Source organism: Excalfactoria chinensis, chromosome 17 (genome assembly GCF_039878825.1).
Source record: "Excalfactoria chinensis isolate bCotChi1 chromosome 17, bCotChi1.hap2, whole genome shotgun sequence".
In the NCBI taxonomy this organism is placed as follows: domain Eukaryota; kingdom Metazoa; phylum Chordata; class Aves; order Galliformes; family Phasianidae; genus Excalfactoria; species Excalfactoria chinensis.
In genome coordinates, this window is record NC_092841.1 from 3,369,736 (window position 1) to 3,387,314 (window position 17,579).

The following is a 17,579-nucleotide window of genomic DNA, read 5'->3' on the forward strand; positions in this document are numbered from 1 at the left end:
GGAGATCCCCGGCGCCGCCCGCATCCGCCCCCCCCCCCCAGCTGTGCGGGGCAGAGGTGGGCGAGGCGCTGCCCCGGCTCTTTTGTTTGGAGCGGACTCGCCCAGTCCCTATCTGCTGGCGTAGGATCGTACGGGACGCTTTTCTCTGCTGCTTTTTCCGAGTTGGTTTACGCAGTTTTTCAGCCTCAAAACGCGTCTGTGACGCAGCGAAAAGTTTTTGAATCCTCAGGCACCGGCCCCTCTGTGGGTTCCCAGATTTTGGATACGAGCACAGCCTCAAAGTAGCCGTGAAGTGGATAATGAACCCAAGTTTCAAAGATATCCTTAGCGGGAGCTGCTTTAGAAAGCTTTGCGTTTGTCGGGTGGCAGAGCTCCAACTGCCCGACGGCGCTGCGCGGCTCGGTGCCGGGGGTCCCCTTGCAGCCCGTGCTTGGAGGGATAGATGGATGCCTTCCCCTGGGTGCCCGCTGGCTTTCCAGTGAAGGGAAAAGAACATAAGCAAGTGGGAAGTGTGCTGCTGCCCACGGGGCGTGTGGTTCCAGATAGGCTTTGAGGATATCTCTGATGCAGCCATTGAGAGGGGGGAGCTCATCTCCCTGAGCAGGGCTTTGAGTGTGCGGACGCTGCAGCTTTTCCAGTGTCCTGGCAGTGCCCCAAACTCAGCTCCGTGCAGCGGTTTTCAGAAGGAAGGAAAAAAAAAAAAAAATAAATAGTAGAGATCTGGGGGCTGTGATGAAAGCTTATCCAGCGGCCGTGTGTGCTGCTATAGGCTGAGGGAACTTCACCGCCTCCTGGTGAACTCATTCTCGCATTCTGCGAAGGAGCAAAGTATTGTTTTTCCTGCTGGGAAGCCTAAAACCCCTCGGTTCCTCTTCCAGGTCGGGCAGGAAATGGGTGGCAGGGCTGGGGGCTCGGCGGGCTGTCTTGGGCTCTGCGGTGCTGTCACCCCGAGCTGCAGCCCCATTTGTGCCCCCTCTGTGCAGCCTCTGGGCTCCCCTCTGCAGCTGGAGCGGGGGCGGAGGGTGAGATGGAGGCTGAGGGAAGCCACATCCTGCAGCAGGGCTGGGGGAAAGGGAATTGGGGCATGGAGCAGCTCTAACACACCGTGGGTTTGTGGCACTGGGCTTGTGGGTGAGTCTGTGAGTGCCCTTCAGGGGCTTGGGAGCTTCCCCAGTGTTGGTGTGGTCACAGCCTGCCTCCATTGCATTTAAATCCCTGAGGAATGAGAAACCCCAGGGAGCCCTGAGGCTGCTTGCTCTGGGCTGTGTGTGTCCTTCAGTGACACTGCTGCACCCTTCCTCAGTCACTGGGGCTGTGTGGTCCCTTCATTACAGCATGGAGAGGCTGCAGGAGCCTTGCCTTTCAGCGGGGATCCAGGCCATGTTTCTCAATTTAATTAATTCTTTGGGTTGCACAGCAGCTTCCCAAGAGCAGGGCAATTAGGTTTTGGCCTGCAGGGCTGTAGATGCAGTACTCGTGTCTGTCAGGTGAATATCTCAACCTGCAGCCAAGCAGGAAGGATCAGCCAAAAGTACCGTGCGGCTGCAACACTGGATTGCTGGCAGCCAGAGCCCTCTGTGCTCCTGAACCACCTTGTCCCTGCCTGCTTCCCTACCAGCATCTCCACCCCACAGGTGCCTGTGACTGCTGGATTACAGCAGGCAGTGGTTTAGGGGCTGGGCTGTGGGCTGGAGCTGACACCCTCAGCTCTATGGAAGGTCCAGGGACCCTTTCAGAGTAGGGAGGGAACAAACATTCAGTTGTAGTCCAGCTCCCAAGTCAAATCAGTGTGTGAGAGGGGACACAGCACAGCAGGCTGTGTCCTGCATGTGATGGGGGTGGCCACGTCCAGGCACCTACGTGTCCACCAGGTTCCTCAGCACAGGCACTGAACCCATTTCTTTGACTGACAGGAGTTTCCATGCTTTATCTGGAGGAGAGCAGCACGAGGTCTTGCAGTTTGCCAGTGTTTGCAGAACATTGCAGCTCTGGGTTTATGGATTTTGGCAGATCTTCAGCAGCACTGCCAGATCAGTTCTGCCTGAGCCCTGTCCCTGTCAGCAGTGGGGATGGAGTCCTGCAGCAGTCGTTGTCTAGGTTGTGGCACACCATGTGTGCTATGTGAATGTTGTATGAAGCCCATCCTCATCCCACTTGGACTGAGCGATGATGCGGTGTGGGTCTGTCTGGCTGCAGCCCTCCTGGTGGGACTGTGCAGAGGGGAGGTGCACCCTGCTCATAGGTTTTGGTTGGTGTGATCCTCCTGCATCCCATGGTGTGCATACAGGACCTGCTATGCAGGGAGAAGAGCCCGTCATCCCTTGTGGAGCACAGCCGGCAAGGAGCTGAGGCTCTTTGTGCTGGAAATGGCTCACAGCAAGCAATGCCAAGCTCTTTGCCAGTGCTGTCAGTTAACACCAAATCTGTTTCCTTGTAACGATGTTGAAACGCAACATTTCCTAGCGGATACAATCTGCAAACAACAGCCCTGTGGGGCTGTAGCTGCCAAAATCACAGGGTAGCACGGTGGGGTTGGAGGCAACGTCCAATGGCTGGAGCCTGGGTAGAACACAGAGGCTGCAGCTCTGACAGCACCGAGCAGCCTGAGGGGGTGGCCCTGCTGCACAGCTGCTGCCCCAATGCTAATATTAGCAGCGGCAGAGGGATGGTCGCAGCACTATGTGGGTGATGTGCCTTGAGTGCAGTCCCATGTGGAGCCCAGGGAGGGGTTGGCTCGTGTTTCCCTATGCGTCCCTCCCTCTCTGTGGGCCTGCATGGTGAGATCTCGCGGGGCCGTGTGACGAATGGTGTGCGAGGCTCAATGCCTGGAAAAGGAAATGCAAAAACCTTTTCAGATCGTATCTCGGATCATCGCTGCCCTAGGAGTGAAATGAAGCTCCTGGACACCAATTGTTACGTTTCCTGGGCTGTCCCTAAAGCCTCATGCTGTGGCCAGTCCTATTTAACCCTCCTTCATCTCCATGTGCTCATGACTGCGTTGCTCCCAGATGTCCTTGCAGCTCTGGGATGCAGTGGGTTAAGCTTTGCTGAGAGTTTTCTCTCTTTTCTCTTCTTCCCATCCGCATTTCTGAGCCCCAGTCAGGTGGATGGGAGCTCCCTGCCAACCCAGCACTTCATGCAGAGGTTCAGTGAGTACTGGTGGATGTCAGGAGCCATGTTGTCTCCAGCACAAGTGCTCTTTCATGTGCCAAGCGGAAAAATTGCCTCTGCCTGGATGCAGCAGCAAAGATCTGCAGTTGTGGGTTGTTTTTTTCCCCATGTATATTTAGTTCCTTGGGAATACAGAGGTTAGGAGGGAGTGGGAAAAGAGAAGCACAGGATGCAGATCTCTCTGTCCACGTGAGCTGGGCTCTGGGGACAGTCGTTGGCCCATGGTAGAATGTAGCATCGCCCACAGATCAGTGTTTACAGCCATCAGATGCAGGGAAGGCTGGGCTGTGTGTCCTTAGGGATGGGCAACCACTGCAGCACAGAGCAGAGTGTCCTTGGCTCTGTGTTGTCTTCCAGTGCTGGTGTTACTGGCGAGCTCTCAATGTACAATTGAGAGCCATCTTAAATGAAGTGTCACACTGTCCCCTCCCTTTGAAAGGTTCCCTTATGATCAGACTGTGGGTGAGTCTTTGCACCTGGGCCAGAATACAGCTTTGGCTGTGCCCGCATTATGCTGGTGCCTGGGTTCCTCCAGGTCTTGGTGTGCATGCAGCTCCACGAATAGACTGCACTGGGACTTGTCAGAAATCCAAAGGCAATAATGGAAAGCCCATAGTCACTCCAGATATTCATGTTTCTAACTCTGATATTTGATATTTAAGGCAATGTCTCTAGGCAGTACCATTGCAAGGCTTGTTTCCTTTCCTGACCTCCCTCCCTGTTCTGCAGTGCACCTTCCTCACTGATACAGGCAGGACAGGAAGACAGCCAATGATGCCAAGTTTGGGGTGAGCTTATTTGAAGACTTTACCCATGGAGCAGTGGCAGCTCACACCCATTGCTGTAGCAGTGTCCCTGCTCCCTCTCCACACAAAGGGCATGGTTAGAAGCAGCCCTCGGGCAGCCAGGAGACTTACTGCTGTCCTCGGCTTATTCCAAAAGCTGCCCTAGATTGATGAGAGTTCTCATCTCCTGGTGCTGTGACTCAGGCTTTTACCGTGATTGCTTTGAGAAGCTGCTGGCCAGAGCTCAGTCCTTGGGGCTCCTGGGGACATCCAGGCTGGCTCTTGGCTCTTTGTGTGTCCCAAGGTGAGGCATCATGGTTGGCAATACTGCCTGGCCCCTGCACCTGAGTTAGGTGGTGTGCTGGGGACATCTCCATGAGTGCTGCTGCTCCTTGGGTAGCTGCAGGCATTGGTTAGCACTCAGAGCTGGTCCATGTCGAGACGATCTCTTTCCACAGAAATTAGGCTGGAAATTAAGGCTGGAAAAGACCACTAAGATCACTAAGTCCAACCTCAACCCACCCCCACCATGCCCACTGACCATGTTCCCCAGTGCCACATCTCCATGATTCTGGAACACCTCTAGGGATGGTGACCCCAGCACCTCCCTGGGCAGCTGTGCTGCTGCATCACCGCTCTTTCTCAGTGGAGTTTTTTCCTAGTATCCACATTCCCCAGCTGTCCTCCCACTGCTGGAGGGGCAGTTGTATGACACATCGGGCACTGCCCACACAGATGACCCCCTTCTCTCACCACTTCTACTCATTTATCTTTCTCAGCGGTGTTTGAGCCAGCACGTTGCAACTCCACCCATCATATTATCAAGATGAGATTGAATCACTTAATGATTGAATCACTTTTATCACCCAGTCCCCTGTCACTGAGGCTCTTCGCCCACCAGAGTCACTCTGACGTCCTTTTGAGTGCCCGGAGCTGGGACCTGTGACTCATCTCCAAAGGTGTCTGGCCCAGCAGCTCAGTGCTATGGTTTCCTCAACCCAGCTGTGCAGGGGCCATGCTTACTCTTAACCCTTCATAGCAAGGATAGCCTGCAAATCAGTGCTGAGGCTGATATGGGGTCTGCGAGTCCATCTGCGTCATCATTTTGCCTTCTAGGCAGTAATTGTAAAGCATTTTGGAAACATTAGTGAACTAAACCAAATCTGCTCTGTCCCCCGGGAGGCAGAGAAGATTTATTTCCTGCTTCTCTCTCCCTTTATGAAAGGAAACTGGAGCACAGACCGGAGGCAAAAGCTGTACAGAGAGCAGTTCAGAGCCAGTAACGCAGCCTGTGGGGTACGGGGTACACCCTGTGCTGCATGGGGCTGTCTGTATGGACACGCAATGAATATAAGGGATGTAAAATATACTGGTGTGATCTGGAAGCATTTTGCTGAGAGTTAGTGGTTATATAAGCCAAAGTGTAACAGAGAATCAAGCTAAAATCTTTCTAGAGCTCCATTATAGCCTGGAAATCTGAGATTTTGACTTAATCTGTGCGTGGATATTATTAGTTTTTTTCTATTCTTGCTTCCAACTTTGCAGTTATGATTTCACTGCTGCTGGATGGCTGGGTTTGCTGCATCGGTCTGAGGCTCTCTTTGTAATCTGCTGAATAGGAGCGAAATGCTGCTTGAACAGCTTTGCTCATGTCAGAGCTCTGACTTGCATTTAGCCACAAATTTCCTCCATAATTCAGCTCTTGTTAGGGGCTGCACAGTTCACAAAGCACTGCATGGTGACAGCGTGGTGCCAGCATTATCCTACATGCAATCTCTGTGTCAGACCATGAAATCTATTAGAGAACTTCTTACTGATGCTGTTGTGAAGTTGAAAGAAAGGATCTGTATGTGCACAAACCATTCACAACAGCAGACCATCATTCCATATACATTGCACAGCTCCCTTCCCCTCTTGCTATAGAAGCTTTAGAGTTTATATACAGCATCCATATGGCCTGTGGGTACGTGAGGAATATTGTGCTCATTCCTGTAGCTGCAGCATCTCATGTGTTTCATTTACCCAGAGAGGTGGTGAATGTCCCATCCCTGGAGACAGGTCAGGCTGGATGGGGCTCTGAGCACCTGATGGAGCTGTCAATGTTGGATAGGCTGGATATTAGGATGTTAGGTTGGATATTAGGAAGAATTTCTTTGCAGAAAGGGTTGTGATGTGGTGGCACAGCTGCTGGGGAGGTGAGGGAGTCGCCATCCCTGGAGGTGTTCAGGAGCTGTAGAGATGTGGAACTGAGGGATGTGGCTGGTGGGCACAGTGGGGGTGGGCTGGGGTTGGGCGTTGTGATCGGAGAGACATTTCCCAACATTAACGATTCTGTGATTGATGACCCTGTTCATTGCAGGGGGGTTATGACTGGGTGACCTTTAAGGGTCCCTTCCAACTCAAACCATTTGATGATTCTATAGGGCAGCCACCTTTGCTTTGGATGCTTGCATCCATCGACATCAAGGATGGTGCTTTCAGGTCAGCAGCACTACAGTGCAACTCCAGATGTTCCCATGGTGACACAGGGAACCATCTGAGCTGGAGCTCAGTCCATGCAGGGAACATCCTGCTGCCCAGTACAGGGCTATGGGCAGCTCTGCTGGCCCTGAACAGTTAATGTGTGGGTTTTTTTTTTGGGGGGGGGGACTGCTGAAAGCTGACACCTGTGGCTGCTGCCTCCCCCTTTTTCCTCCCCGGGAACAGGAGGTCGCCATCTGGTAGCAGTTTAGAGAAAGTCAGAGCTCTGAAACGATACCATTGTATCGTGTGAAATGCCGGGACGACTGGCTGCCCTATTCCCATAAGGCTCTTATGTGTCTAAAAACGCAAGGAAAGCTTTCAGTGCTTAAGCAAGCAAGCAAATGTAACCCCTGGGTTACAGAAACCATGTGAGGGGCAGAGGATGTTTAATGGGAAGCAGCGAGCCCAGGGCTCACGTTGCAGAGCAGCTAGCATAGGTCCTGGAGGAACCAACATCCCTCTCTGTTTATTTTGGTCTCCTCCAGAGCTCTGTGCATAGAGGTTTCCTTGTGTAAAGCATCCCCTTGCCTGTTACTTGGGGTGTTCTGTTTAAAAGGAAGAGGAAAGAAAGAAGGAGCAGATGTTGCTCTGCTGACCGCTCCTTCCCACGTGCTGCCTGGAGCTGTGTCATTTCTGGTTCCCAGCGCCAGTAGAGACATGAGGAGCCTTTGGGCAGGAGCTGTGCAGCCCCTTGTGTCCCCTGGGAGCCCCGTGTCTGGGATCTTTCCTTCTGGAGGAGCATTAAAGTTGTGTCTGTGCCTCCTCGGGAACCTCTTGGCTGCTGCATGCGCTGCTGGGACTTGGACCAGACCTCCATCCCAATCTGCAAGATCCCTGAAGAGCAGCTCTGACCGCTGGTGCCTGACCGCAGTGTGACCGGGAGGGCACAGTATGAGCATCCCCAGTGCCGCAGCACATTGTACTGACTGACAGCACTTTGCTGCTTCCCTGACCCTGGTCTTGCTTAAGGAGTGCTCAAGCCTAAGGCGAGGGTGTGAGTTCGGGCATTTCTTGCCCTTGAGCATCCCAGTGGTGGATACAGGCACTGCTCAGGGCTGGGATGTGGCTGTGTTTTATCAGAACAGAGCTTTGAGTGAGGAGAAAGCACAGGCAGCAAAAGGAAATCCTGATGTTGGAAATACAGATTTGCTTTCTTACATGTGTCAAAACATTTTCTGAGGATACAATTACTTTCCAAAGTGCTGAAGGCCCCTGCATATGCATGTGTTGGCATTCACTTCGGTAGAGGCTTGGCTGCTGAGTTTGGGGCCGGGGATGCAGAGCTTCTGCAGTTGCCAGCAGAGCCCCACAGCAGGTGCTGCCCACACTGCCCCACATGCAGGGATTAGTGCTGGGGCTGCTCAGAGCTGGTCTGCCAGCTGTCCCTGTAGCACACTGCTTCCTTACAAAGGGGTTGGCAGCAAGTGGTTTGCAGCCCGGGCATGGGGTCATGGATAGGGTTGGGTTTGCATCCAAAAGGAAGCACTTGGACACCTCCTTTTAGGGGATTTCTGGCTTGTGGGGCTGCTGTCATCCAATGGATTGAGTCATGAGTTGCCTGAATTGAGTCAGAATTGGTTAAAAGGAAACACGTGGAAATGGCAGCAGCACTGTGTGTGTACTCCCTGCAGTGCAGGCACCCCAAGAGGAAGAGGAGGAAGGGCGATGCTCTGCTCTGCTTGCTTCCACCTCCGCTGCCTCCAGCACCAGCTGGCAGGAGGATGGTGGGGCTGGGGAGACCATACCAGCACCAGAAGTCCCATGAAGGTGCCATAGCGGGGGCAGAGCCCTGCAGCACAGCTGTCAAACTCCCTGCTCAGCCCCCAGCTGTGGAAATGTGGCAATGGAGCCCCAGAGAGACCTGGGCACTGCCAACAGGCCCCAGCACCGCACAGTGCTGGCCTTGGGCTCCTGTTGTTTTCACTAATAGGCCAGTTCCATGCAGGAAGCCGGGAGGACGGTCCTGTGGAACAGAGGTTGTTTGCTTTCCTTTCTTAGCTCTGAGCAGGACAGGCTATTTTTAAGCTTTTTGCTTTTTTTTTCGAGAGCTGTTTTGCTTTCTGAGGTCCTTTTCTCTTTTCTGTGCAAGGAGTTGGAGTGAGGTGATGCTGAGCAAGGCAAAACCCTGGCCATGCTGGGGACTGTTGTCACTGGGGGTGGCAACCCAGAACCAGCTGTGCAGTGAGGGTCACCTGTGCTCAGAAGTGGGAGCACAGCCCTCTGGGTCAGGCTGGACACAGGGCTGTGACCAAATTTGTTGGGAGTCAACCCAAACACCAACATCCCTATGCAACCAGGAGCAGGAGATGGACATCCCATCCCCAGAGAGCAGCAGGTGGGTGAGCTCGCATGCTGTCTCCATGCAGGTCAGGGTCTCCTCTGCAGCAGGAATATCACAGGGGCCCAGAGCTCCTTATTTTGCTGTCAGAGGCTGTCCAAGCCATTTCCAGCCCTACTAGGAAGAGGGAGGTTGTTTTCCCAGCACCCAAGTACTCCCTTGTCACACAGTGTGAGCACAGGAAATGGTATTTGGATGGTTTATCTTAGAATCATTAAAGTTAGAAGAGTCCTCTAAGATCATCGTGTCCAACGCAAGCCCATCCCCACCATGGCCACTACCCATGTCTCTTAGTGCCACACCTCCATGCTTCTTGAACCTCTCCAGGGATGGTGACTCCACTCGGCAGCCTTCTGTGACCCTAATCACAGCTTTGCAGCTCTTCCTTAGACTTTCTGAACCCTTTTTGTGCCTGGGCTTTGACCTTCTTCTCATTTTTGCAGTGGAGTCCAGAAAGACTTGGAGAAAAGCCATTTCTGGGTGTTGTATGCAGCCCAGCCCTCCGATAAAGGCAGGGGATGGCTGTGTTCCAGGAGCTGTGCTGAGGGCTGTGGGCAAGTTTGCCTTGAGCTTGGGGCACTTTTAGGGGCTTGAGGTCAACAGAAAGGACTGTATGTTCCCCACTGATGATCACTGCTGCCATCCTTTCATTTGGTGATGGCAAACGGACAGAAAGGAGCTGAGATGGCAGTGGTGATTCAGAGCATGAGCCTTGGAGAGCAGTAGGGCTGTTTGACTTGGTAACAAGCTTTTGATACAAAAAGAAATCCCCCAAACACATGGCATGGGGACTTTTCCAGAGGGGTGTCTGCAAAGAAAAGAAGCTCGCCAATATTTCCTTTGCTCTCAGGTTCCTTGAGAGCATTTACTTTAACTGTCTGTTCCTGCAGACACATCTGTCATTAGGTAATTAGGCTTCTTTATTGAAGGAAATAAAAAGGAACTGAATAGGCTGGCAGGAGGAGTGATGAGCGGGCTTTAATTGCCCATCATGGACAGAACTGTGATCGCCGCCATCAGGGAGTTGTGGCTGTTCTCCATCCCCTGCTGATGTCCCCTTCCTGCAAAACTCAGCCTGAGCTGGACTTGCACATTGTTTGGAAGCTGGGATTGGAGAGAAGAATGGTTGTAGTGTTATTAGGGATGTAAGAGGGAAAAGAAGTGGTGGAAAACTGTTCTGGTGAGCCTGAGCTTGGTGCTGGAGAGCTGTGGGCCTGCCAGTTTAACTCTCGGCTTGGGGACTGTTTAAAATTGATTCATTGTTCTTGGAGTGTGACAACTGAGAGTTAGATGCAGATCTCTGCTCCTCCTGAATATATGGAAATGCAGGACAAGGCATTGGGACAGGCTGCCCAGGGAGGTGGTGGTGTCACCTTCCTTGAAGGTGTTCATGAACCATAAGGGTTCTACTTAGGGACATGGTTGTGGTGGGCAGTTGGACTGGTACTCTGTGCCCAGGTGTTGATCACCAGGGAGGTATAAATGAATTGGTTGGGTCCATACCCCAATGGCAGTGTGGGGTTTACATGCTCAGGTTGCCTATATGTCATGTCCCTGGCACAGCCTGTCCTAGGCACACTGTTGTTCCCCATCACTTCTCCTGCTGGAGACTGAACAGTGTTTTTGGGTATTCCCCCTAAAAGGCAAAACAACCCTGAGCTTCTTGTGTCAATAGCTGCAATCATGATCTGCTGGTGAGGCTGAGCTACAGTGCTCATGCCACATGGACGCTTCCCTGCCCTGTGTGTTGCCAGCAGCTGCAGCAGATGGTTCCCACTGTCGAGCACAGGAGCTGCTCTGCAGCACCCCAGCATGTCCCAGGGGTTCTTGGCTGCAGGACAAGAGGTACCCAGGAATGCCTGGAGGGAAAGCCCTGCTCAAGTCTCTCTGGCATTCCTGGTGTCCTATGTGATCCCAGTGTGGCATTTGAAGATAGAATCTCACTCACAGTGTGCTGTTGGTGGAAAGGATGGATGGGCTCATTGTGTTGAGTGGCACAACTGAGCTCAGCCTTCCTGGAGAGTGTACAGTGGGGCAGGGAGCATTGCCTGGTGGATGGAGGCTGACTGTTGTCCATCAGATTTCCTTGGCTATAGAATCCAGGCCTTCCAGCTTGCCACTTCCTGCAATGGGGGGGGCCTCATGTTATTGTTTTCCAAGCACTTTAGCTCAAATGATCTCTAAGGACTGTTTTTAAGGATATGAGTTTCTGTGACTGCCACCTTTGGTTTTGTTTTGCACTATTATTTGGGTTTGGTGCTATTCTGAGATTTTCACATTCTGGACTTGGATTTGGAAGCAGCAGTCAGCGGGAAGCTGGTGTTTATCCTTTGGGTGGGAGAGGGGAAGGGAAGTGTTTGGAGCAGTTGGTACTGCAGCCCATTGGGCTGAGAGCTGCTCTGGCTTTCTGGGGCTGCATTTGCTGCTTCACATTCCAGCTTTGTTTCTGGGTTTGTTGCTTCTCTGTCCTTCTGTCCCCCATGTGTTAAATGGGATTGTGAATCCTCATGGCAGAGCGGAGGAGCGGTAATGGGGCCCCATTACCGGAGGTTTCTGGAAGCGTCTCTTGAGATGCTCAGATGGATTGGTAACTAAATTCTGAATTCCTCTTAATTTCTTTCAGCTCTGAAAAGATCTTTTGAGGTCGAGGAGGTAGATCAGTCTTCAAATTCCTCCACCCCACAAAGACGGACCCCGAACCCTCTCCTCAGGTCCACCGTGTCCAGCTCCACGCAGAAGTTTCAGGAACTCGGTGCCAGAAACTCGGAGCCATCTGCCAGACATGCAGACCCCACAGCCCAACGATCCCCCAAGGCCCCTCTGAGGAGAGTGGAGCACTCTGGACCCAAATTGCCAGAGCCGGTGTCCAGAAGAACAGAAATCTCCATTGACATCTCATCCAAGCAGGTGGAGAACTCCACTTCGGGGTTGTCGAGGTTTGGCCTCAAAAGAGCAGATGTGCTGGGGCACAAAGCCCCGGAGCCCACCCCGCGCAGGACTGAGATCACACTTGGCAAACCCCAGGAGCCGGGACTGCGGCGGGCGGATGCTCCAGCATCGAAGATCCCTGAGATGCCCCAGCGCAGAGTGGAGCCACCCAGCGCTTCCATGCCTGACGTGGCCACCAAGCGTGTGGAAATTCAGGTAGCCAAGGCTGCCGAGGTGCCGGCCCCGCTGGCACGGCAAGTGGAGAGCATGGAGCACGTGCCAGCCCCACAGCCTCCCCAGGCAGAGCCAAAGCCACAGCTGGTGCTCATGGAGAGCCCACCAAAGAGAGAAGAAGGTGAGTATGGCTGTGCTGTGGGTTGGGAGCTTGGAGCTTCCAGCTCAAGCAGTGATGGCATTCAGGGCTGAGCTTGCATCTTGTCTCGTGTGTCTACATACATGGCTGTTACACTTGGTTTTATGTTGGCTGAAAGAGCTGTCAGTTGGAATAAGACGTGCTATCAAGCTTATAAGAAGCAAAATGAGCAAGTGCCAAAAGCTTGGATGCTTGCGGAAGAAGACACTTCTGCCAGCACAGACCCGTCTGCCTGTGCAGCATCTTGGAAAGCCTCTGACATGCTGGAAAATGTGATGGTTGTGGAGGTGTTGTTGTGATGGGTTGTTGTTTAATGTTGTTGTTTATAGTTGTGGGGCAGAAACAGCCTCTTCATTAGCAGGAGTCAGGGTGGTGTTTTTTTTCCTGCTGGTTGCTGGAGCCAAAGTCTAATAACATCATGGATCAGAGCCAGTATTAAACTGGAGCCCTGCCTTCTATTAGCTGCATCTTGTTTTCGATTAATCCCGTATTAGACATGAAAGCCAGCTTCCCTCCCCCACTGGCCGTCATTTACCCTCCTTAATGTTTTAGAGATTTTTCTCTTTTAGCCTTTAATTATGTTTCCATTCCTCATCACATGCTTGCTTTCTCCTCTGTGAGGCTGTGGTGGGGAGTAGTGCCAGAGTGAGACCCTGGGAACTCCATGCTTGCCCCTGGAGACTGGTTTCTGTGTTCTTGAATGCCATGGGTAGGCCCATGCCTAATGCTGGCCCAAGCCTTGCCCTGTCATGTACCCCAGCTCTATTGCTGCTGCATGAAGCCAGTCTCAGATTGGTCCTACCCAGGAACCGTCATCTGCTGCTGGGGTTTGAGGTTTTGGTATGTATGTGCAGTCTGGAATCAAACCAGGTGTCCAATGCTGAAGCTTATGTTAGACCTGTGATGCAGGGGTGGTTTTCTCTGACTGTGGGCACGGATGGAGAAAATGGAAGGCTCCAGTAGGCAGAATGCTGGTGCAGCTCCATCTGGGCATGGCTGGGGTTCAGCGGTGGGCTCAGCCAGGGCCTTTCTGCCAGGTTTTATCCCCAGCAGCAACAAGGAAGATGCCAAGGCCCCTGTTGTGCCCTGTGCCTGGCCTCAGCCTGCTGGGTTTGGGATGCTGTGAGCTCCCCGAGCTCTGAATGTCAGGCAGCTGGGCACTTTAAGAATGGAAGAATCTGAGCTGCTGAACACCCCAGCTGCACAGGGGGGAAAGGGAGGGCTCTCTGCATCAAAAAGGACTCCAGAAACTCAGGACAGCTGCTGGGGATGGGTTTTAGCAAAGAGCCCGGCTGTCTGGGGTCTGCCTTAAAGATCAGGACAGGCTGGTGTTGGTACAAAAGGGGCTTTCAGTCTGGGTACATCCAAAAAGAGACAGGAAGAGAGGCTGAAGGAGCAGAAAGGGCTCTGGCTCCTTCTCCTTGCTGATCAGCTCAGGCACACACCCACCCAGACCTTGTGGCCATTGCTCACCAGGCAAGGATGTCATCTCCTCAGGGTGCCCAGCAGGTGAATGCAAGCTCATTGCTGAGTTGACTCTGACCCCAGCAGAACCTCCCAGGTGAAAACATCTGTTCCCTTCTGTGCATAGCAAAGGCTTGGAGCCCTGCTCCTGCTTGCTCTGACCCATGGGATGCTCCTGTGGTGCAGACACCCCGGCACCACATGCCTTGCAGCTCTGGCACAAGCAGCTGCACCAGGGATGTGCCAGCTGCCCCTAACCCCATGCCAGGACACGCAGCCCCCAGCTGCTGGGCTCAGCTGTGCTCTCTTGTGCTGAACCCTGCATCTCAGAGGAGGTGGCTGGAGGAGGGCCATCTCCCCAACCAGGAAAGCAGTGATTGCAACACTGAGCTTCATTCGGGTGGAAGCAGTGGTTCTCAGGGTGGGAGGAGTGCAGGAGGAGCTCTGGTGGGGCACAGGAGCAAGAAATATTTGTTCCCACCTCTTTCTGCCCTCTCTGTCTCTTCCTCCTATGCTCCCTGGGGTGCATCCCCTGTTCTCTTGCAGGGCTTAACATTGAATTTGGGGAGCTGATGACAGGAGGGACACAAGCAACCCAGTGTGGAGCTGGCTGTGCTCCATGCTCTGCTGGGCACAGAAACATGTTTTCAGAGGCACGTTGGAAAATTCACAGCTTTGCTGTTGTTGTTTGAGGGCTCATGAATTCAGTGAGTGTTGCTCTCGATGGTGGCTTATTCATCTGGGAAAACATGTTGTTCTGCTGTCATTCTTTGCGTCATGCAAGTCTGTGGTGATTGGGGGGGTGGGAAGAGTGGAGAGTTCATGCTTTTCATGCCAACTTTCTGCTCCGTCTCTGCTTCCTCAAGATGTGCCTGTTTGTATCTGGGGTTCTGGGGTCGCAGTGATGGGTTAAAGGGATCCAGAATGGGAATTGGAAGCCCTTCTGACCTGATGGTCCTTCTGGTCTCGGCCCGTGGTCTCACTGCCCAGGCCTCACATTGCTGTACCTAAGAAAGGTAGATGGGAGTGGATGATGTGAGTGCTTGGAGCTGCCACCTGAAGCAGAAGCTTCACTTGTGCTACAACCACGTCTGGATGAAGCACATCTCCGTGCTGATCCACAGTGATGGGTAAAGCGCTCTGAAATGTGCACAGGAGTGCAGCTTATTTGGAGTTCTCTCCCATCACTGCCCCCATGGCCCCTCTGGGACAGCTGTGTGGGTGCCAGGATCTCTGGGATAGCAGCAAACTCCCCTCTGCTGTTGCTGGAAAAGCCTAAGGACTTCAGAAGAATGAAACAATGCAGTTTATCCACAGTATTTTTTCCTCCAGCCTGGACCCCTAAGGCAAGCTTTCTCCTCAAAACTTTATTTTTCATTTAAAAGCTCCATTAGAATTGGCTTTAGGGGAGGAAAAAAAAAAGAGACAGAGAGAGAAAACTTTCCAATCCACAGAACTCCTTGTGAAGGAAACCTCCTAAAAGTGGGGACTCACTGCTGTCTGCTGGGGGCACTGCAGGGGGCACGGCTCCAGATGTCCTGCATTGGTCATTACAGAGCTTTCCTTTTGGTGTAGATCTGCAGGGACAATGCTGAGCACAGAGGTGGGGTTTGGAGGGACCCAGGGACCTCTAGCACAGCAGTCTTGCCACAATAAAGGGGCCAGGCCTGTGCGGATCAACAGTGAGTAATCATTTCCAGCTCCCTGAGCTGCACAGCAATTTAACTGTATGAAGAGATTAAAGCTGCAGGGAAACGTTTCCTTAAAACCAGCTGACACATTTGGGCTAGATTACGAGTAGTCTTTTTTTTATTTCTTCTTCTTCTTTTGCTGCTGTTGTTATTATTTTTAACAGAAAAAGTGCCTACAGCCTGAGATACCAAATGGAGAGGCTGAATGAGAAACACAGAGTCCAAATCCACGTGCCTGGGGCAGGTGCCAAAAATGAGATAATCTGGAAAAATGGAGTCCTGGAGGAGCAGGGACTTGGATGGAGAGCACGTGAGGAACCTGCGTGCAGAGGGGATGCTTGTGTCCCATCGCAGAGTTGCATGGCCATGTGCTGGGTGTCTGCATGGGGATGGCAGCAGTGCATGCCCTGTCTGGCTGTGCAGGGAGCAGCTGGGGCAGCTCATCTGGTCTCATTTTGGGCCATATTTGGAGCAGGAGGGAGGCTGAGTGATGTGGTTGTGCTGCACTGCTGTACATCCTTGACCATCAGGGTGTTGCTCCCAAATGCGTGGGTTGCTGTTGCCTTCAGCTCTGGTCATTGCCATGCGAGACCCACTGGGGATCTAGGATTTTCTCTGGAGACAGATGCAAACAAACTGAGAATTCAGTGTCCCTCTGGAAGTCCCTGAGGGCCTGTAGGAAAAGCAGTGATCTCACCAGTGGAGGTTCATCGTGTGAAGTAGTGGATTCCCATCGGAAATGGGACACTTCCCCCTTCCCTGCTCTGCCCTGTCTTCTTTGAAGCCAGATGAGGGTGAAACTGTTGTTGCTGAGCATCAGCAACCCTGATCATGGCCCTTTCCCTTCTCAGCTGGCTCTGTGCATGAGGTCGTGTATTCGTACACTTGCTCCTAGAAGCTTGCAGTGACTATATAAAGGCTGAGCTTCCTGGCCCAGGAGAAAGCAACCAGCTGTGCCTGGTGGCATCATGCTGCAGTGCTGGTCCCGCAACCTGGTGGGGTCTGGGCTGCAAACCCCATGCAGCTGCAGGGCCCTTCCTGCTGCATCCAACCTGCTGCTGGATATGCAGCCCTGACTGGGGGCAGTGGGCGTCAGGCACAAAGCAGACTGAAGGGTTGCTGTGTTTATCTTGTGGTATCTGTGCATCTGGAGCCCATAGTGGTTGTGCTCTGGAACACGCTCCCCACCCTACAACTTTTTTTGGCATCCTCCAGCTTTCTCACATTTGGGTCAATCATCCTACAGGCTGATAAGGCAAATAAAATCCGTTATCTTGACCAAGATAAAGCAAAGTTTGCTTTGATCTCGTACAGTAAGGGCTGGCCTCTCATTGTGCAGCTTCTCCCTGTTGGCTGGGGGAGGTGGTGGTAACAGCAGCGATGAACCTTCTGCAGGGAATTGCTTTCTTCTACACTATTTCTAGATCTATGTCCCAGCCCGAGATGTTTCTGTTGGCCAGTTGCTTGGAGGACACCGTAAGCTGGGTACAGTGCCAGCGCTATAAACTGTGTGAGAGGGATTGAGGAACTGAATTGAGATTATATGGAGATTACTTTGTTTTGAGAAGATCAAACATTGTCGTGACCAAAAGAGATAACTTGACAGCAAGCCAGCTGTGTTCTCTACTCCTCCAGCAAACAAACAGAGCCACAGACACTTTTGCATTGTCCAAGATGTTGCAATGAAGTCGGAGTGAATGTGGCTATAAATGGAAGAAGCAGCTCTTCTTGGATTGCAGCCTATGCTCAGGCTCCACTGAACCCAGTTTTTCTTCCATCTGTTACAGCTTTTAGAGGAGGGACTTGGGGAGAGGGCTGCTTTCCTTCAGGTTTATTGACTTTTATTTCATTTGTCTTCTGAGCAGGCCTGGGAGTAGAAGTTACCTGGATTTCTGTAGGGTCACGTAGAGATATCTCACTTGGTTGACTTGTTTCACCATATTGTGGCATGAAGACAGAGGGAGACATACTGAGAGACAAGGGTGGACCAAAGGGATGACTCCAGAGCATCTCACAAACAGCAGAAGTTTGCAGATGTTTATGCATCTGTGAAAAGCAAACAATGTTAACAAGCTGTATGAGGCTGCTGTGCCAGCTCAGCAGTGACAGCATGGGGTTTCTTGCTTGCTGTCTCCTCCTTGACTTCTATTGCCTGCAGTTTCTTCTGTCGAAGCAGTGGGTTGTTCTTTGCATAGCAAAGGCAATTTGTACAGCGGGGCTCAAAAACTACTCAAACAAAGCATCTTTCAACACCTTGAAGTTCAAAGACTGTTGATGCTTTAGCAAATACAAGCAGAACATTGGAT

The 17,579-nt window shown here is 52.3% G+C and overlaps 1 protein-coding gene across 3 annotated transcripts in view; it reads left to right on the forward strand.

Moving 5' to 3' along the window:
* SEPTIN9 (septin 9) overlaps positions 1 to 17,579 on the forward strand; it is a 63,175-nt gene that overhangs the window by 18,480 nt on the left and 27,116 nt on the right. For all 3 annotated transcript variants that reach the window (XM_072351901.1, XM_072351899.1, XM_072351900.1), the window contains exon 2: positions 11,441 to 12,100. In XM_072351901.1, the coding sequence (XP_072208002.1) occupies positions 11,441 to 12,100 (660 nt within the window). The remainder of the gene's footprint in view (positions 1 to 11,440; positions 12,101 to 17,579) is intronic.